This window comes from Canis lupus, chromosome 16 (assembly GCF_048164855.1).
Source record: "Canis lupus baileyi chromosome 16, mCanLup2.hap1, whole genome shotgun sequence".
NCBI lineage: Eukaryota > Metazoa > Chordata > Mammalia > Carnivora > Canidae > Canis > Canis lupus.
Genome location: NC_132853.1, coordinates 46,145,433 through 46,167,228, shown reverse-complemented (window position 1 = coordinate 46,167,228; position 21,796 = coordinate 46,145,433). Strand labels below are relative to the sequence as shown.

The window sequence follows — 21,796 nt, the reverse complement described above, 5'->3', positions numbered from 1 at the left end:
GTAAGTTTCTGGCCTATGATTATCATACCCGCGTCCCATCTTTTCTATGTATGTTGTTTCTTATGAATAGACTTATGAGACCCATGTTTCTTTTTGCCGTCAGGAACCTTTTTGACTACCCAGAGCTGGATTTAGAGCATCCAAACCTAATTAAAGTGCTAGGTTCAGACCATTGTCTTCACCCTCAGGCCACTGTTAACTCCACAGTAGCAGGAAACTGTTCCTTCCTCCTAAACCATAACCCTTCCCAGAAATTAGTTCATGCTATCCTCACACTACAGGGGCTGGTGGCTGCTTCATTAATCAGCCACCCCCTTTCCTGGGAGGCTCAGGTCCAGTCTGCAGCAGGCTTTGCTCCCTGAGGGTGGAAACTGGCCCCTCTGCACAGGGAACCAGAGTCCTGTGAGCTGCAACCTCAGTCTGGGGGAACACCCGTTGGAATAAAGAACCATAAGATAAAACCATGTTGAAGAAGGAGGGGAAAATGAACATTTTGAAGATTGTTGAGAAAATTATGGTTCCTTCTACATTTTCACGTTGTATTTTAGAATCAAAGTGCACCAGCTATGCTGCAGAGCACCTTTCTTAAAATGGATCTCTCTTGGCAGTTGCTGTGGCAACGCATAATACCTTAACCCCAATAAAAAATGAAATTTCTTAGAAGGCAGAGCATTTTTTTCTCAGCTGCACTAGAGCATTTTTTTGGCACCATCTTTTACTACAGTTTCTTTCATTCTTATTCTTTAAACCACATTGGAATTCAGTCTCAAAGCGATGAGTTTTATATACTCCCCAAAAAGGCCTGTGCAAAAACTTTTTGCTGCACAAAGGCCTATCTCTCAGAAACATCCCCACATTCCGCCTTATATCAGATCCCCCCAGTAACCTCCCTCCCTGTGTCCCTCTCCTGTCCACCCCTTACCTGTCCGTCACCACCCTTCAGACGCCCAGCATCCTTTTGATATTTTCCACTTACTCCAAACCACCCACTGCAGTGCCCACCCATGTTCACCCTCTCTCAGAATACATACCATGCTCCAAATTTACCTCTTGTTCTTGCCGTCATCTCCAAACCCCTACAATTTACTCCACAATCAAACTCCGTTTCCTTTATGACATTCAGCTAAGCCAGTTGTTAGAAGGACACAGTTATGGAAACACTAATCCACAATGAGGAGCAGCATCTGATCATTTCCCCCACCCCTCCCATGTATATCTAATTGGTAGAAATCCAGGCTGAATGGACAGTTTTAAGCTGAGATCCTTTCCTTAAATCATTCAGCGTGGAGCAAGGATTCCCCACCTATGGACCAGAGCTATTGGCGAGGTCTGAGAAAATTCATACATACACACTAATCACTTTAGGTAGCCAGGATACATAATATGGTACTACTGCTTTCCAAATGTAAGTAGAGATTTTAATTATAAAATACAAATCTACTTAAAAGTGATTCTGAAATCATAGAATTTTTTTGCCATTATATACTTTCTCGATCCATAGATACTCAAAAATGCAAAAAGAGGTTTGCATGGGACCCTCAAGTTAATCGTGAATACATGCAAATAATTTGCTATCAGGATTTCTAGTAGTGCAAATTATAATTCATAATATACAATGACATAATGTAATGAAATATATATGTATAATCTCCATTATATGATGTAATGATTACTAACATTTATTGAACATTTACTAAGTTCCACTCTTGTAAAACTTCTACATATATTTAGTCATCTAAACCTCACTGCAGCCTTGAGAAGTTATAATTCCCATTTTCCTGAAAAAGAAGCTGAAGCATAGAGAGGTTAGCCTTCCCAGGGCACACAGTTTAGGGACCCAGCTCATTTTCAACTCCAACATTCCCCATCCAGAGCCTGGTTTCTTAAGCCCTATACTTGACTCTGTTAAGTTAAAAGGCAGTTTACAAAACAGTCTGTCCTTTTGCACAAGGTGACTTTATAAGGGCAAGTCACAGGTACCCCCTCTGCAACCACTCAGTGGTGATTGGTAAAATATAAAAAGAGAAAATACAAAAAGAGCAAAGTAAATGGGGTGCCTGGGTGGCTCAGTGGTTAAGCATCTGCCCTCGGCTCAAGTCATGATCCTGGAGTCCCGGGATTGAGCCCCCTATCAGGCTCCCTGCATGGAGCCTGCTTCTCCCTCTCCCTCTGACACTGCCCCCTGCTCGTGCTCTCACTCACTCTCTATGTCTCTGTCAAATAGATAAATTAAAAATCTTTAAAAAAAAAGAGAGAGAGGTAAAATGTATTTAGTGTCAAAAGCAGGATGGACATTAGTGTGTGACCTGGAAACAGAACAGAGCCCCAGAGTGATGAGTGAAGCCAAAGCCGCAAGTACAGGGTCCCGAGCCCATCTGCAGGCAGAGGCAGCTGGGAGGGAAGTCCCAGGAGTAATGGGGACAAAAATGCTGAGAGGACTCCTTGCCAGGGAAATGACAAGAGACTGGGTTACAGCTTGAAAGCAATGGATAGGGTGACCCCCGTTCTCCAAAGGAAACTGAGGAAGGCTGTTGCCTGCCACAATGAGGGGCTCCAGCTCATCTGAAATTAGGAGAGAGTTGCCCCTGATGCAGCCTCCTCCCCAGAGCCTGCCAAGCTCCCACGGGGCACCCCTGAGACCCCACATGGCAGGACCCTCCGGACCCAGAGATCTACATGGAGGAGTGGCAAAGCCCTATGGGATAGGGGAGTAAGCAGAGGGAGAGGAGAGAGGGCCTGTCATGAGGAAAAGCATCCAGGCATCTGGTGAATGGACAGAAGGAAGCCAAGGAATTGGGTGCCAGGAAGTGAAAGGACCCTCAAGTGACAAGGGATGCAGTGAGGTGGCCAGGGGCCAAACGGTGCAGGACCTTGTTGGTCTCACTAAAGGATTTGATTTTGATTTTAAATGTTAAGAAAATTTGAATCAAAAACCAAAACCAACATAACCCATATTACAGCAGGTCAGGTGCGAGATGAAGGCATCCCAGGCTGAGATGGTCCTGGGGCCACGCAGCGAAATGGGGAGATATTTCAGAGATGGCAGCAGAAGTCTTACTTAGTTCCTTTTTTTTCTGCTGAACCGACCCCAGAAACGCTCGTTGGATTTTGTGAAGTAACATCAGGCACACTCATTTTCCCAAACTGCTTCCCTCTCACCACAGAGGACAATTACAAATGGCTGTGCAGGGACGTGTGACAGGGAAACCCCAGTGGACACCAGTGGCCACTCAATAGGTGGCCTCTCCTTTGCTCACCTCTTCAAAGGTGAATGCCATCTCGGGCACACCGAAGCTTACAGTAAGACGACCTGTGGTTGAGGCACATCCCCTAGGTTGTGTGTATAAAGCTGCAGGCTTCCATGTCATCTTGCTACACAACAGGAGAATGACATATTTGACATGGTTTTGACATATCAAGTGGTTGACAGTGTCTTTCGATAAAAACACGGCAAAATATGCTTTCATTCTCCTTCCATATTTTCAATGAAATTGTAAGATTTCAAGGTTCACTTTTTTCAACATCACTTTGAATTTTTATCTCCAGAGATCCTTTTGGCTCAAGGCAACTACATATTCTGTACACCCTGTAGACTCTTGTTTATGCAAACGCGTATTTGTCTGATTACCCAGGTATAAGTTTTACCAGAGTGTAACACTAATCTCTAGTTATGGATGTTCGCAGTCTTCGTGACCCTTTTTAAAAATTAAAGGAAATATTGTCAGTGTTCTGCCTTCGAGGGAAAGGTGGGCAGTCGGTTGCCATGGTGCGGAGCACAGCTATCTTTGGTCACGTGGGTGCCATGTTATACACACACCATTTTCACTCAGCGTCCAGGGGTCTTATTACATTACAGGAATGTCATTGTTTGTCACGATGTCCTATGTTTCCTAAGTCTCCTTTGCAAAAGGGAAGAAGATGAAGGAAAGAGGGAGCAAGGGAGGCTTATGTCTATTTGGGGTGAGGTGGTTGAGGAATGTGGAAGAGCAGATAATTATACACAGTGCTTTTAGAGGGCAGTGGGAGTGGTGAGGTGGGATGGAAATGAGCCAAAACAGTCCTGGAAATTCCTTTCCCGAATTACTCAAGTGAGGACAGTCTTTGAATGCTTCTGCCCTTTGTAAGCTAATATAGCACCCACTAGTATAATTGGACAGTGTAGGCTAATGGAAATTAATATTCACACCTAATAATAAGGTAGATTTATATGTAAAAACGTTCATTTCCCTTAGTAGAAGGGCTTATGTGTCCATCAAATCCTTTGCTCAGATCAGTTCAGTTTCCTCTTGCTTCTTGATCTGTTGTTAGGCCAGATTCAGACCACAAGGGAAATGTGGGAAGGCAGGAAGAAGGGAGATTGGCACATTTAGCAGTTCATAGTTAGTGATTAGGCTATAGATAAGTGTTATCACCCCCTCCTTCTCCCCCCTCAAACATATCCTGGGTCAGAGGTGGAGATAGAAAAATAGTAACAGGCGTCAAAAGTGATATGAAGCAACATAAGCTAATTCTTTCCTTCCTCTTTCTCATTTTGCCACATGACAGAGCCTTCACTGGTTGGCCCTTAAAATGTGTGCTTCTGTGGGGGATTTATGGAACTTCTAGTTTAGGTCAATATGTGCATTGCATTTGCAGAGATTTTTTAAATTAGTCTTATTTATAAATCTTTAAAACGTTAAACTCATGGGAAGGAAAGTATGAGGAATGAATTATTGTTGTCATTGTTGTTATTGTAGTCATTAAAAAAAATAAAGCAAATAATAGATGAATGTCTGGAAGGATGGTAGTACATCCACCCCCTCCCTTAGCCCCTGCTGTATTGGGGAGAGCGCCAGTGTGTAGTGGACGAAACTTCTCTGTTTATGTCTGTGATGTCCTTTTCCTTTTGGAGTGGAAGAAACATTTCAGTATTTGGAAAGGTTATTTGAGAAAGAGCAGAGCATAGTGGCTAAGAATGTGTGCTTGACAAGCAGACTCTTTGAGTTCAAATCATGGCTTACTCACCTCTCTGGGCTTAGCTCACTGGGTTGTCAGAAGGATTAACCACTTACTAAAGCACTTAGAATTGTATCTGGCGCATCAAAAGTACTCAATAAATGTTTGCTAATAGTAACATTATTAACCTTATAAATAGAGCAAAACAGGTTAAAGTTTTCCGTGACTTTTTAAAAGTAACAGGATTCTGCTTGGTATAATGATTTTTAAATTCAGGATCTGGGTTTAAGGATTCAGGATAGTAATATTTTCCTGGTTGATAGTCTCATTCATAAATGAGGTAGTTTCAGATTTTCCAAGAGCTCATTTTCACTCAGGTTCATTGAAATCATAAAAAACAAAACAAAAAAAAAAAAAAAAAGGGAGGGGGGTGGTAGACAGGAAATGGGAATGCTCAAATCCTCAGTAAAAGACGGAAAATATAGCCTACTGAATTTAAAAGTGATGTGATAGGATGATCAAAGGGCAGTCTTGCTCACACACCTTTCTCTGCTGTCTATGACCTCACCTCCAATACAAAGAGGCCCTCAGATAGGAAAAGTGAAGTGGGGACAAGGGAGTCAAGAGAAACTATGAAACTTCACAGAGGAACGTACGTGCTTGGACTTCACCTCCAAAGTAGTTAAAACTGAGGGAAGATGGCCTCAAGAGAAGATGGAAACGGGGGACGCCGGGTTGGCTCAGTGGTTGAGCATCTGTCTTTGGCTCGGGGCGTGATCCTGGGGTTCTGGGATTGAATCCCGCGTCAGGCTCTACGTGGAGCCTGCTTCTCCTTCTTCCTGTGTCTGCTTCTCTCTGTGTGTCTCTCATGAATAAATAAATAAAATCTTAAAAAGAAAAAAAAAGATGAAAAGGGCACATACAATGTCTCAGGAAAAGTGGTCATCGTTCAAACCAAAAGATATCCCAGTGAAGTCCCTGAATCAAGGAAAAAGAAAATCATGTGGACATTCAAGCTAAGAAAGAAGTCTGCCTTCAGACTTTACCATAGGTCCATGTGATGCCAGAGGACATGAAGAGTCATGAAAGTCAAGAAAGAAGAGTCACCAAGTTCTATGGGAAAGGAGATAGGGTTGGGCATTATTATATCCAGCTCAAATGTACAGGCAGTGACCAGACACTCCAAACAAACAAGGATACAAGAAAGAAAGACAGCAGGAGTCCCTTTTGAAAGAGTTGTAGCTCCAAATTTCAGAGTCAGTCTTAAAGGATAGAAAAATAGAGTCAATAGGCTTGTGGACCCTCGATAAATGTTACCCTTAAGATCTGTGTTTTGCTTTGCATGTGCCTTTCATTTTGCTCTAATTATTGAACTTAAGTCTAAGAAGAGAAGGTGGGAAAAATCAAATATTACACCACTGGGAGAGATCATTTTTTATTATTTCTGTTCTTCCTTTAGGTGTAAATCACAAGATTATAACATTTGTCAAAAAACACTTTGCCAAAGATTGAAAAATCATATTCTAGAACATTTGCCATGGGATTTTAGTGGATAATGAAATGAACTGTTAGAACACATTTCTTAATTTGGTTTAGTCTAGGAGAAGTTGGGAATTAAAGGCTGATAATTTTAAATTATCTTCAGTAAACCCATAGGCTTGTCTAAGTGAGCTCAGCTGCACAGATTTTCATAGTATGTTACCTTATTTCCAGATGCATCCAATGAATCATTTATGGGATACTGTGCAATTCTGCTTTAATATTCAGTTAAGTCACATACAGCATATGCAATAGGTTGTTTAATTCTGTTACATCTCAGATTAGGAGGAAGAGAAATCAGCCTAGCTGGAGAAGGACACCAAGACACACACATGTTGATGCTCACACTCATGCACCTCTGCATCCTGCTCAGGCACATCCCTCCAAAGATTTTTCTCACCCCTTCCCCACTTGCTTCTGTCTGTAGCTTTTAGAGAGATGAATGGATGAGCCACCAAACTTTCCTTTACCAGCCCAGGGACCCAGCAATTAGCTGAGCCCAGGCTTCCTTGTGTTCTGGAGGGAGAGGGAAGCCCATGAGCCAGAGAAACTCACAATGGCAAGATACTCTGGTCTACCTGTGTGGAGACTTGGAGACACCTTGGCATAGACTATTCTTTTTTCCTATCCCCATCATCCTATGGATTATACTGAGCCCCTAAGTACCTAGCCAGTTTGAGGGAGGATCTTAATCAAATCAATAGCATACTATGAATTGTCCTCAAGTCACAGTGTATCCACATCCTGATCAAGAAAAGGTCAGCATAGTGGAACATATCATGGGTGGTAAGAGGAGAACAGGTTTTATTTATCAAGTGCTGAAAATTATATTAATGGGATTTTAAAGAAAAGTGTCCGAGGCACTGTCTATCCCAGAGCACAAGGGCAGACTGAGTGCCTTTTGCAGTTTGTAACTCTGTTTCCTGTCATTTCATTTGTATTGACCACATGTAACAAACTTATCTTTGTGATAAGTAGATAATTACTATTCATTGTTTTAAATTTAAAACCATTCTTTCTAAGGAGAAATTGATAAGCTCTCTCTTTTTTTTCACTATAGATAACTTACATACGACAAGAATACGAAACAAAATTCAAAGGGTTGATGCCAGCATCTCTAAGACAAGAGCTTGAAGACACCATTTCCTCCTTAAAGTCACAGGTAATTACTAGAACGAAGGCATTTCCTAAGGGTCCAGGTGGTGTGCATATCTTGAAAACAGACTTATGAATACGTTTCATTGTGAATTGATGCCAGAAATTAATGTAATATCATACATAACATAAAGTACAACTGAGGATGAATTGGGTTTTGTTTGTGTTTTTTTTTTTTTAAGAATGTTTTTCTTACTAGTTTTGGAACTCATTGTCTCAGTAAGATTTTCTTAAAAGCGCCCATGAAATTGAGAAGTTCAGTTATGGTTACTTTTACTCACTTTACAGTGTACATTCCAAGACAGCCTCCCCCCTTTTACTCTTGGTACCAGGCCTCGAATGCCATGACTTGGCACATTGGTGATTCCTGACTGAAAGTGCAGAGAAACAGAAACAATGGTTAAATTAGAAGCATTTTTATTCTGGTGTGTTTTATATGGTTGTTAGACACAACAAGATGCATTTTAGATGCCGAGCAGAATAATGACAAGGTATTCAAACAATTGGGTCAAATATTTCTTGCTGAAATGTGTAGTTCCTGGTATAACTTATGAAATACAGTGTGAGAGATGCAACTGATGTAAATTTAGATGCTTAAAATGTTTTCACAACTTCCAGCGTCAGTTTTCTCCATGTACTTCTATAAACACATTTTATATTTTGCCAGTGCAGTGAGATCGTGTGCTCCAACATGGGAAAGAATCTACATACTCCCACTTCTAATACACTTAGAAATCTAAAACATACTTTTTCCCTACAACAATCATGTTCTTGTATGTCCAAGGATCCTTGTATGACTGAGATTGATGAAAAACAATACCCAGGACCCAGAGTAGCCAAAACCTTCTTGAAACAATAAGAATGAATTTGGAGGGCTCATACTTCCCAATTTAAAAACTCACTAGAAGGCTGTAGCAATCAAGACAATGTGATATTGGCAAAAGAATAGACACAGAGATCAATGAAATAGAATTGAGAGTCCAGGAAAAAAAAAAAACCCTCATATTTTCGGTCAGGTGATTTTCAAATGTTCCAAGATGATTCACTGAGGGGAAAATGGAAAGAAAGGCACTGGGACAGTCAGATCTTTCACATGGAAAAGAATGGAGACCTCCCTCACATGTTTGCCACAGGTTAACTCAAAATGGATCATAGACCTAAATGTACCTCCAAAAAGACTGTAAAACTCTTAGAAGAAATCTCTAAGAAGAAATGTTCTTAGATGAAGGAGTGAATTTTTGTGCCTTGGGTTAGGTGGAAGTTTATTTTTAGCTATGACATGAAGCATTTAAGCGGCAGCAGAAAAAAAAAAGATGAATTGGACTTTACTAAAAGTTAAGACATTATGCTTCAAAAGACATCATTCAGGAATTGAAAAGACAAACCACGGGATAGGAGAAAATATTTGCAAATCGTGTATCTGTAAAGAAACTTAAAAAAAAAAAAAGGAAAACACACTTTTTTTCTGGGAGAGCTCCTTGAGAGAAAGAGGTCTTTGTTCTTCATATCAAGACAGTGTCTGTCACATAGTAGGTGCTCAATAAATTTATTTACAAACTGATAGGATGTAATGATATTCACATTAGCTTTTTATCCTGTGTAAGACAGCGCACACAGCAAATTTTGGCCGCCCTGCATGTATTCCCCTCAGTCAAAAGCCTCTTATCTGAAGATAAAATGTTCATCATATCAATCCGTGTGCTACTCTTGGCTTTGCTTCTGCCGGTGGAGTCTTGCCTCCTCCACTCCTGCATATAAAAACAAGTACTGCAGGGAAGTGTTACTGTACAAAGGGTTAAGTCCTCTTTCTTTACATGAAAAGCTCCCCTTGAAGTGTGGTTTACCTATTAACTTTGTAGGAGAGCTCCCATAGGGTCAGCTATGTAGGACCTGGCACCTTCAGAGGAGGGTGTTGTTGTTGGTTTTTTTTTTTGTTTTTTTTTTTTTTTAGAAAAAAAAGAACGAAAGAAAGTAATCTGATATCCACCTGCAGGGCTTCTGTTATCATTCACATCATTTCCCTGTAATAAAAGCCACTTCAGCCTCCTAAAACTGGATGTTGACCCAGAAAGAGTGCTGCCAGCTGCGTTAGGGCCTCAGCATTGGCAGCTGCATGGAGGAGTCGCAGGCCATAGAGTGAGCAAATTTAGTTTGAAAGCACAGGTGCCTGTGTTTTCTGAAAATTGTTGGGATTCCAATTGCAAAGCGCAGTGGGGGAAGGGAAGCCGAATGAGTATAATCCTTGCATCTGTCAACATTATCAATTGTCCGATGGGTCATATGAGCAATTGGATAGAATTAAGACCAGGGTGATATTACAAGTAAACAAAACCGAGGGGGACCTCTTGGATATGTACCCATCTGGAGAAAGTGTGCCTTCCTTTCCTGCAAGCACATTTGCCGTTCTGCTAGCTGTATTCTCTTGCCTAACTAGGCTTCAGAATCAACCGTTGCCATGGTTTCAGTTCAGACCAAAGTGGCAAGAGTAAACAATTCTGAAATGATCAAATGCCGCTGACTCTTGATTACATGGAGCTGTGGGAGCAGTTACCCCCAAAACCGTTTCTGTTTGCTTGTGGAAGGTGCTTTTGAATTCATACCTGATATAGGTATCTTTAATACTATACGGAAATTTATGCTTCCAAAAAATCAAACCACACTCTGAAGATCTGATTTAAGAGACTTTGCTGAGTCACCAGTTTGCTCCATCCCTCAGCACCCCCGAGAGTGGGAGCAGGGAGTGGTACTGCTCCGAGCTCTGTGCTAGGTGGCTTCTATTAGTGTTTTCATGCCCTCCTCCTAACCTTTGAAGCAGCTGTCATTGGTCCCATTTCACAGGCATCGAGAGGTCAAGTAACTTTCCTAGAGTCAGGGAGGCCAAGCCAGGAGTTGAACCCAAGCTGGCCTAACTCTGACTTCAGCTCTTTATGGTACCAATATTGTCTCTCCCACCTCAGGGAATCCCCAGGATGGACTAAGGTTTCCAGAAGACAGTACTTTTCTTTCTACTCACTCATACATTCATTCACGCAACATTAGTGCATACCAGCGTCATTCATACTCAGCCCCATGAAAGAAGCTGGGGACACAGAGATGAAGAAACATCCTTTCTTGTCCCAGAAGAGCTCCCAGGTGTTTTTTTTTTGGGGGGGGGGAGATATGAAAACAAACAACCACGTGGCAGCTCAAGAATTGCTAATAATGGAGCTCAGGAATACAGAGGAGGGATGCTGACTTCGCCTCGGATGTGACGAGTGGTTGGGGAGGAGTGAAGGAAGTCAGTGACATGTGAACCAAATAGTGGAGGGTAAATAGGAGATTGTTAGCCAGGCATTTCAAAGAGAGCAAATGCCCTGCGCCAAAGGGCAAAAGAGTTGGGAAGCATGGTGTGCAAGATGGTGATGGTTGGGAGGGCGAGACGAGAGATGGAGCCTTGAAGATAGGCTAGAGCCAGATCAAAATGGCTCTGCAAAAGGAGGTTGAATTGATTCTCCAGTCTCGGATGAATTTTCAGGAGGGGATGCAATGTGATCAGAAGTGAAAAGCATAACACTGACATTCAGCAAATCCTCTGCCTTTTACCTAGGGAGCCCCGTTGTTTGCACAGTATTGCCACCTCGGCCACATTCGCCTCTGCTCATACACGGTGTCTTTTTCTAGGTTAACTTTCTGCAGAAGAGAGCCTCTGTCCTTCAAGAAGAACTGACTACATACCAAAGCAGAAGGTACAGCCCATGCTCCTAATGCCTTCTGGTTACTGTGTATTGTTTGCACCTGTGAGTCTCAGGGGTTGACATTAAGGTCTTTATTAAAATGCTTACACATAGTATCGATTTCAGGAGGAAGAAAACTTATATTTTTACTAAATAGCCTGTCTTTGAGAAGCCACCCACCTCTTGTAATCACAGTGCTTAGTCAGTATGATCAGAATGGAATGAGAGAATCTGCAGGTGCCTGACAAGTCTGGACCTCACCTGCACAGTCCTGACAAGACATTGTCTTGAAGATCAGTTGCAGGTTAAGGAGACCGTCTTTCTTTTAAGATAGCGAGATGATGCAATTCTTAGTATGGTAGCCCACATCTTCAAAGCCCTGTATCCCCTGGAGGTTTGGCGCTGCTGCAGCTAGATGTTCTCGCGACCAAAATAGATAAACGGCTTGGTGGTGTGGCAACACCATGACTTCAGTGGCCCCCGTGTGTGCTTCTCGAGGATGCCTTTTTAGTCCAAGGCCCCCAGAGACATCACAGGCATGGGTCATGTTTACCTGCTCTCATTCAATCAAACAACCTCCGTTTTTGTGCAGTGAAAGGCCAAAGCACTTACTTGGCATTGGATTAGAAGTTCAGATCTTGTGAATCATTCACTTTCCCAAAGATTCCGCTGCCTGGTGCAGATGGGACTGGATCCTTTATGGACATAAGTGATGATATTTTGATATCAAATATCCTTTTTAATCGCCATCCAACTCCTCCCGAGTTGGGACATATTTTTTCATTGACATGCTCTTTAAACCTGGAGAAAACCCTAACTGAGATTTTTGATTTTCAGGTAACTGCACCAAGGCTTGGCCTTAGTAGCACAGGCGAGGGCAGTGGATGTCCTGTCTGAGTGCACTGTGGATTTCTTCCAGCAGGTTTGAAGATTTGGATGTTGTAAACTGTGAGCTCTGTGGTATTTTTTAATACTGTAATGTAATTAAGACCATAAACACATGCATCACTCATACACTATGGGGTAGTTTTATTTGTGTCTGCCTAAGTTATTTTTTTTAACATTTCTTTATTATCTCCATATTCGCGTGCATTTGGGTGTGTACTGAGAATTGCTTTTATTGGGAAAAGAAATGATTTCTTATAATATGCCTCGTTGACGCTTTTGCATGGAATTTTACCGGTTGCGTATAATCAAAATCACGCTTGTAGTACCGTATCACAATTTTTAACATGCTTATGTTGTGTTCATGTTCATGTTCATATATTATTAAAACATTATATTTTGTACTTACCAATTTTATTTCTACTTTTTATTGCACCTCATTTGCCAATATAAGTATGACATATTCATGGTATTTTTCCCTAGAAAACCCTGACAATCTGAAATTGTACTCTGGGAAAAAAATACCTTTATGTCATCATGTCAGAGATCAAATCCATAAGCCATTCATTTATTTAGAATGAAAAAAATCACTAAGTCACCTGATACCATTTTAAGAAGTTGTCGCGTTGGTCTCATCTGACCCTGGGACTCCAGAGGCAGAATGGCGTAAGAATTTTATGTAACAGCTCTGGTTTTATTGTTGCTTTCTCTTTTTATGGTTGTTGTTTTCATTATAATAGCAATGGACGTTCCATAAGAAAGCCTAAAAATGAAGGGTGAGGGGTGTTACAAGGACACACAACATGGTGTCATCAGGTGGTGGCAGATGAGCTGTGATTGGTCCCATTTCTCTCTCTGAGAATATGGTGGTATTCCCCTGATTGGATGTTTGTCTCCACGAAAATGCCAAGAAGCAGTTCTATGCAGATTGGTCAATCCCACGTGCCGAGGAAATTTTGATTTGCCGTGGTCCAACGCTCCGTATTCTTTTGACTGCACTGTGGTATGTGCCATGGGCCCTTTGAGACACTCTAAAAATCTGGGCCGCCAGCAGGGCCAGAGTCATCCCATTTACTGTAACAGGACAGGGCAGGACATTTCTTTACACTTTTTCAAAATTCTTGTCTCTTTCCCACGCCCACCTCTCTTGTCTGCTGCCCAAGGATTAATGACCCTTTCTTGCACTGTAACTGAGACCCAGAAATGATAAGGAAGTAACAGGTTTTACAGCCAATTCCAAAGCCAGGGCCAGGATGGGCATAAATGCTCCCTTGCGGCGGCCAGCAATAAAAAGCCTTGCCTTGCTACTCTAGATCATCTCTGGCTGGTAACGTTTGCCCTGACACCTCCTGCAGAAGTAGAGATCTCTGGCCTTTGAAAGCTCAGGTCTTCCTTGCATTTACAATAAATTATAGCACAGGCTTGAAGAATATTCAGGAAAAGGTCCAATTGAAGCAGATGCTATTAAAACCACCTACCAAATGAGGACAATTGGTACTCAGACTATGATTTAGTGCTCGAAAAGGAAAGATTAAGGCTACATGATTAATTTTAAGTGCTTCTCTACAGACCGTGAAAAACAGGTTGAAGCTCAACAGATTTCATTAGTAAGGTTATTAGCCGCCTGAAGTGAAAATACTTGGTGAATTGTATTGTCTGCTGGAATTGGAACTCCCACTCAAGAATATTTGTTTTCCATGAGTAAATATCAGTAGGTGTTTTGGAAGGTTGCCTGCTATTCTTTCTTTTCCTTGTTTCAAGGGTTATGAAATCACAAACACTGGTGAACCTTTGACATTACCCAGATCCTGTTTCCCTTCTGATGCGTGTCGTATACGTCTGGGAGTAAGCGTGCCGAAACTTTAGGTCAGTTTGATTGTGTGTGTGAGGACTAGATGGCCGACACCAATGCTTTTGTGAACGTCCTCTGATAAAGGAAGAGAAAGAAAAATTGCATTTGGCACATTTAAAATCCCTTCCTGAATTGAGCCCTGGGTGTACAAAAGGCTACTGGGAGAAAAAGCAAGTGCTCAGGAAATAAATTATAAACATTGTGCCTTATTATAAAATCATCTAAGATTTCATCCCTTCTTTTATCTGGTGGAAGATCGATTGTTCATCACAAGTACCTCATTTAGTTCCATCTCAGGTTGTCGTTCTTGGCTCCTGTCCTGGAGTCATCCACCTGTGCTCTCTATGTGTGCACGTGCGACCGTCCATGGGCAGTGGGTGATGAGGCACGGAGAAAAACCAAGGGGAAGGAAGCTGGGGGGGTGCAGGGTTCTGGGTGCGTGTTTTTACCCAGCCATGGGATCGAGCGCAGGAGAAGGGTCAATGCGAAAGCCAGTGATCTGCCCATGTCATGGTTTTGTTGAAGGTCCACCGCTTCTGCGTCACCAAGCAGCGAGACCTTTCAGGGGCATGCCCCCTGATTTTGCAACCTCCCCATTCAACAATCAACTCCTCAGAGGGCAAGCCATCCAGGGACACAATGGAGAAAAAAGGCCTAAGAGGAGGGAATGGAGAATGGGTCGGTCTTGCCTCGTAGTTTGTACAAAAGAATCGGCTGTGACTCAAGGGAAATTGCTCAATTCCGACGTTATCCCATAATGTTGCATAGTAACGGTGAAGTCCTCAGAAACAGGCATATGCCTGTGGTCGTGAGCAACCTCATTAAAGGTGTCGGCCGAGAAAGTACAGACAGGAGAAACTGTGAGTTTGAATTAACAATTAACAGCTCCCTATTGAAGTGCATCACCATCCGCAGAAGGCAGTGGTATTTTAGCTTTCGTTCTGAGAGTAAAAAGGAAAGGTAAAACATCAAAAATGGTTGGAGAAAAGTTTCAGAACACAAGGTCATTTTAATTCATAGTTTCCTTAAAAGAGCAGTCTCTTCGGAGCTTTCATATTTTGTTCAGAAAGGTCATCTCTTTTAAGCCTTGTCATTAAAGACAGTTTGCTCTTTAAAGTGAATTATCAAAGTGTGTAGAAATTGCAAGTTACTGAAACTAAAATGCATGATCAATTTTAAGTCTGCTAACTAAAGCTTACTTAAAATTGGATGTGCTTTTGTCCTCACAGCCCCTTTGATAAGACCAAAAAAAGATACATGGTTGGTCAATTCAAAGCAGGAGAAGAAGATAATTAGATAAAACCTTTTTTCACCCATTGAAATGGTTCTTGGATTTGGAGACTTGATTGGGAAACTGTGGCATAGGCTGGAATGGTATTTGAAAGGTAAAAATCGAACATCCCAGATTTTGACCTGCATTAACATTCTTCCCTGTAGTGTTTTAAGAACGGAGTCAGACTTCAGATCCTGTTATTTACCTCACATGGAAGAAGAGAGATGGAACTTATAACTTAAGACTTAAAGGAATTTTAAAATCTGGATCCTTCACCAACATCTAGGTCAGTTGAAAAAATTCGTTCTTCCAGAGATTTTCAGTTTTAAGCAAGGATTGCCGTCCGGCAAATGTTTTAAGACCAAAGGGCCAAGATGTTGCTATACATTCTGCTGTTTTTAGAAGTGAGCTTAGTCTAGATGTCAGGCTAATAAATACCCTATATCCTCTTTGGGAGTCTACCATTTAAGAGAGGTCTCCTGGAAAGAGAGCTAGCTGGACACGAAGACTTGATCAGCGAACAGAAAGACAAGGCTACCTAACGAGAAGCCTGATAGACTTCATCAGCTGAAACGTGCTTCTGTAAGGGAAACAATGTCGTCCACACCCCTTTACTTCAGCTAGGAAAGGAAATCAGTCCATAGGTGGGGTCTACCAGTTAGCTTTGTTTCCCTAGGGAATTCCCTTCACCTCTCTGGCCCTCACTTGGGTCATCTGTAACCTGACTGGTTATTTCCCGAACTCCACCATTTCAACCTCTAATTCAGCGTTTCTCACACCCGTATTCTAGTCTATCACACCTGTACGACTTGTCTTGACGTCTTCAGATGGCATATTTAGGAAATGTGGCATGCTATGTCCCCCTCCTGAAGGCTCACATCCGCATCACTCCCTCCCTCAGGCATTCGTGTAACAAATGCTGAGGCCTGCTGTGTGCTGACAGCACCCTAACCGCCTCTAAAGTGGGTGGCTCCATGATAATTTATAATCTCTCTCAGTGCAGAGGGTTGACCAGGCTCGACTAGGCTGTTCTTGCTTGGGTTTCAAGCAGGTGCAGTGAGATGGTGGCTGGGGCTGTCACCATGAGGGGCTCACAGGGCTGGAGGCCATGGGACTGCGCTCACAGGGTGGACATCGGGAGCTATCAAGGGCAAAGCCAACAAGAGCCCAGACGTGGAAGTCACCAGCCACATAAGCCATGGACCCCGGAAGGGCACAGCATGGCTTCTACTCAACTTCGTCAAAGACAGAGCCCGCCCAGACTCAAGGGTAGAGGACACAGACTCAGGCAGTGTCGAAGAACCTGTGGCCATCTCTAATCTGCCACCACTTGGGCAAGAAAGGAGCCTATCTATCTTTAACCTGGAATCTCTGCTTAAACAGTCTATCCATGAAGAGTCTTTCTGTAGCACACATGTCTTATTGCCCAGCGTTCTGAGAAATATGGGTTAGAGCCCAAATCCAGGTGATTGCTAAAAAGTCTCTTCCCATGCAACATTCTGTTAGTCCATGTTGTATTGCTACAATCACGGGTTAAAGGGGATTCCGAAACACCACTGGTGGGGAAGCCCTGAGTTACGAGGATTCACTAAGGCCAGGTCTTCCTCTGTGATTCTTTCGAAAGATGGTAGCAACCACAGGCGAATGCTTCTCCCAACCCTTCTCTGTCTGGGGCTTGGTGTGCATTGTTTACCGTAATTATCTTAGCAAGTGTATCATTATAAAGGTCCACCAAAACACACACCCAGTGCTTAGCGTGGTTTTTCCTTCTTTCGTGGAAATATCAGGCGCATGGAAGGCGTGGTCTTGATGAGCCTGCGAGGGAACATTCCCTGAACCACAGAGCACTCAGAGAGCACTCAGCTAATCGTCCAGATAAACAAGTGAATCAGCCTCCTAATTGCCCCGTTAGCTTCCTCGCCACCACCGGGTTATCTCTGTTCGCGCTCAGGAGCCCAGCTCCTGGATCTCCGCAGCCTGAGCCTGGGCCTGGGCCTGGGCGGGGGAGGGAACGAGGAATTGACGCCCAGCCACACTCCTCCGCCTTCCAACCCCCAGGCTCCCCGAGCATTGATCCGGCCTGGTGATCAGCGTGTGTTTGGGGGGAAGCATCAGAAGCCGTGGTGCGCCCCGAGTTCAGCTCTGGTCAGCAAGCACAGCCTGGCAGTTTCACGGGGAGAGGAAGCGAGAAGAGACCTCGTCTCTCCCCAGGAAGGAGAAAATGTTTTCCTGGAGGGGTGGCCGAGGGTCCTGAGAATCTTGCACCCTTCTTTTTGCAGAAGTCCCCTTGACATCGACTGAGCTGTCTTGGGAGCGGGTTTGCGCTCCCCACGTTGGCTTCGTGCAGGTTGACTGAAGCTGCCCTTGACCTGACATCGACCCTGATGTCGCTCTTCACGTTCTGAGCAAACTCGGTTTGCAGTCCGGCTTCCCCTGCACGCTTTGTGTTTCCCGGCTACGGCGGTGTCACCATCCGGTGGGAAATCCTTTTCAGAATGGATCACTTGGCCCATTACTGATCATCGTGTTTGTAATAAAAATATTTATCCAAGCCGGGCGCAGCAGTTACGGTGTGAAGCCCGGGCGGGCGGCCTCTTCATGTCTCCACCTGCTCCTCCTCAGAGTTAAGGATCTGCTAGCCGTTTTCTGCCTAGAGTGCAATCTCTTACAATGTTAGGGAAACTTTCTCTGACGGAGTTCCCACTTGTGTTATCTGATTTTCTTCCTCGGTATTTGTATTTATGCATTTGGGTATGTGAGTTTGGAAGCTTCTAGAAGACAAATTGGGTGGATTAAAGGAATATTTTTCTTTCAAAATCATTTCTGCAATCTTACTTGGAGTGTGTGTGTGTGTGTGTGTGTGTGTGTCTCATATTTTTTCTACTAGGCTAATTAAGACAGCAAACCTAAGTAGACCACCTACTGCCAGCCCCTGCTATCAGGTGCTTTCCCTAAGACCATCTAATGGTCACTGTCGGGCAGCCCGGGTGGCGCAGTGGTTTAGCGCCGCCTTCAGCCCAGGGCCCGATCCTGGAGACCCGGGATCGAGTTGCGCGTCAGGCTCCCTGCATGGAGCCTGCTTCTCCCTCTGCCTGTTTGTGTGTGTGTCTCTCTCTGTGTGTGTCATGAATAAATAAAATCTTTAAAATAATAATAGTAATAGTCACTGTTTCTGCCTTTCAATTGGTAAAGGAGAGAGATTAATTGGCCTCACCTCTAGCTCACATTATAATTATTGTTCCCTCTGCAGTATCACCTCTACCATATGAGGAGCATTTTTACTTCGTGCAAATGGAAATTGAGCTCAGTCCTTCAAAACTGGAATGCATTTGCTCCCAAACTGAATACCCCGCAGACCTTTGCTGAGTGCTTGACACGTCCCAGGGACTGAGGCTGGCAGTTGAGACACACAGAGATGCATGAGACCTGCTCTTTGCCTGCAAAGGGCTCGTAATCCATACGGGAAGATAAGACATACATAGGAAAGAAAAAAGAGAGAGAGAGCATGATCTTTGTATAAGAGAAATGCCAAATATTCTGGGAATTCGAAGGAAGTGGAAACATTTTGAAATCATCTCATAGGAGGAGGTGACATTTAGTCTGGATGTTGGAGTAAGAGTAAGATTTTAATCGGTTAAAAATGTGGGGCGGGTGTTCCGGCTGGAATGCAAAGCCGGGAAAGTCGTTCACGTCCGCTGCATCACATGCATGAGGAGGAAAGTAGTCCGAGAGAAGATGTAAAAGGTGTGTTGGAGTCAGGTTGTGGAGCCAAAGGGAACTTACTGACCCCCTTGAGTGCTGAGCGAGCCTCTGAGCACATGTGGCCGAGGCCTTTGGAGTCAGAAGGATCTGGAGCCAGGCAGGTTGCTGGGTCCCTGAGTCTCCATTTCCTTATCTTAGAAGGTGGAGGAAATAGTAGAACATGGTTGTGAAGACTGGATGAGATAATGCATTTTCAAAGTCTAACATGCAATAAACATGCAAAAAGTGAAGGCTCTTTATTTTCTGACCATCCTCAATAATTTCATGAGCTAAGTACGATTTATGCTTGAAGATACCGAAGCAAAGAGAAGCTTGGACGTTTGGCCAAGGCCCCACTTCGAATATGTGCAGTTGGAGCTCGTGTCCCTGTAATTCGCTCTTTGCTCCTCCTGCTATGTGGCATTGCCCCCATGGATGAGGAGAAGTGTGGACTCTGTATTATACAAAACCAGGGAACAATTAAAGTGTTTTGAGCAGGGGAGTGACACCATGAGAAACTGCTGCATGAGCATTTGTCCTGAAGCAGCATGAGGCCCAGGAGAGTTGGAGACAGAGAAAGAGACAGGAAATGCGTGCAGGAGTCCCATGGGTGCCACCAAATCCTGAGGGAGAAGGAGCATCCCCCATCCTCACCCCCCTTTGAATGGAAACTAGGCCAAAGATTCAGTAGCTACTGTGCCACCTGAATGAATGAGATGATTGTGAAGGCGAAAGAAATGTAGGGCCGAGGTCCACAGCCTAAAAAGATGCAGGGTGCAGATTTGGGAGTGGGGGTGGTGATGAGTTTGGGTGTAGACATGCTGGGCTTGGTCAGGTAACCAGTAAGCCTGGGTCAGGGCCCCAAGATGCGTCAGTCAGGAACATTGTGGGTGAGAGCTGGTGCTGAGAAGCTGAAGGTTTCACCAAGAAGTGGGGAGAGGAGAGGAAGAGGGGGCAGGAGGGGACCAGGAGGTGAGGGCGCGCGGTTCCTCTGGCAGCTGAAGAAGAGGTGGAGGGTGCAGGGCTCAGGAGAGGGCTGGCAGGGGGTGCCCAGTGGAGCACAGAACATCTGCCATTTGCCCTGGACAAGAGACACAGGAGGGGCAGAGTTAGAGGAGCCCCATAAATTCCTTGAGAGTCCAGCCTGAAGGGCGCGGTGCCTCCCAGACATCCACCACCCTGAGATAAGTGGAGAATAGCCAGGTTGAGTTCTGAGGGGCCCCTGGGGCTTGGAGGCGGGGTGCCCTGCTCCGATTCCAGATAACAGATCACCATTGGCAAAGGTTCCACAGGACCCCAAGGCCACGGGGCCCAGGAGCTGGCGCGGGCCGGCTGTGCCAGTGGGTGTCCTGACCCATCCATGAAACCAGGGAAGCGTCCTTGAAAGTTCAGGTCTTCTCTCATCATAGGGTCTTTACCCATTTGTCCATTTAGCGAAGTCACTAAATGAAGTCAGCCGTCCAGATAAAATCAGTGGATTGTCCTCAAGGGACATTCCTCTACATTCAAATATTTGTGTTTCTGATCCTTACTGATACAGACTTAGGTTGGTTTTCAGACTTTTTTGTTTTTACAGCAACAACGAAAAGTCACCTTGAACTTGATATTTAGGTAGAATTTAACCTACGGTTAGTATATTGATCGCAAAAATTATACTTTTCGATGCCCCACCCCCACCTCCAAATCCCAAACAGTAAAGAACACCAAGTGAATACATGTTGAGGGTAAAGAAGATTGCATTACGAGTCGAGCAATGTAAGGATAGGACAGGGACTTTAGCATGGAAGACCAGGAGATGAAACTTTTTTTAAAAAAAATTTTTTCCTTAAAGATTTATTTATTTTTCATAAGAGACACAGAGAGAGAGGCAGAGACATAGGCAGAGGGAGAAGCAGGCTCCCTCTAGGGAGCCCGATGCAGGACTCGATCCCAGGACCCCAGGATCACGACCTGAGCCGAAGGCAGATGCTCAACCTCTGAGCCACTCAGACATCCCCCAAAATAACTTTTTTAAAAGGGAAATTAAACTTACTCATATTCTAGAACCATAGGTGAGACTTTCTTACTACCTAAAAACATTTTGATGACCTAAATTTCTTTAATACATTTTGTAGATATGTACCCCACAGTGTCTAAAAGCCATAAATGTCTTCCTTTACTTTTTTTTTCTTTTTTTAAATAGTTTGGCACCAGGAACGCCTGGGTGGCTACCTCCCTTCAGCCCAGCTCGTGATCCTGGATTCCAGGATCGAGTCCTGCATTGGGCTCCCTGCGTGGAGCCTACTTCTCCCTCTGCCTATGTTTCTGCTTTTCTCTGTGTGTTTCATGAATAAATAAATAAAATACTTTAAAAAATAGTTTGGCATCAAAATTTCCTTCATGCCAATACCAAAAGTTCTTAGCAGGGACTTAGAAGGAAAATTAGCCAAGATATTTTAATTCTGCATAAGAATTAATAAGAATAAATAAGGCCTTATTTTAGAGGGAGGGAGAAAAGATAGCTTTTATTTTTTCTACTGAGAAAAATTGAGAAGTGGATATTTGGTCACTTTATATCTCCAGGAGGGGGTGAGAGGGGATACATGATTTAGATTTCCTGACCATCCTCCAAAGACATGATAAAGGGAACCCAATTTAGCCTGGTACCGTTGAGCTTCTGGGAGAATTTAGTCTGCTCAAGCTGGCCAGACTGAGGCTGCCCCA

The 21,796-nt window shown here is 43.6% G+C and overlaps 1 protein-coding gene and 1 long non-coding RNA gene across 9 annotated transcripts in view; both read left to right on the top strand.

Moving 5' to 3' along the window:
- Positions 1–12,356, top strand: part of CEP112 (centrosomal protein 112) — a 400,571-nt gene extending 388,215 nt beyond the window's left edge. For 7 of the 8 annotated variants that reach the window (XM_072781073.1, XM_072781071.1, XM_072781066.1 and 4 more), the window contains 3 exons: positions 7,535–7,636; positions 11,290–11,354; positions 12,180–12,356. In XM_072781073.1, coding sequence (XP_072637174.1) covers positions 7,535–7,636; positions 11,290–11,354; positions 12,180–12,183 — 171 coding nt within the window. In that variant the 3' untranslated portion in view covers positions 12,184–12,356. Of the gene's footprint in view, positions 1–7,534; positions 7,637–11,289; positions 11,355–12,179 lie in introns of those variants that run through there. The other variant, XR_012009149.1, reaches the window with a different exon arrangement.
- A 2,048-nt stretch (positions 12,357–14,404) lies between these two features.
- LOC140607554 (uncharacterized) lies at positions 14,405–19,910 on the top strand. Its single transcript, XR_012009527.1, has 3 exons — positions 14,405–14,939; positions 15,517–15,638; positions 18,603–19,910. It is a non-coding gene; the product is annotated as an uncharacterized lncRNA (long non-coding RNA).
- Positions 19,911–21,796: the final 1,886 nt, after the last annotated feature.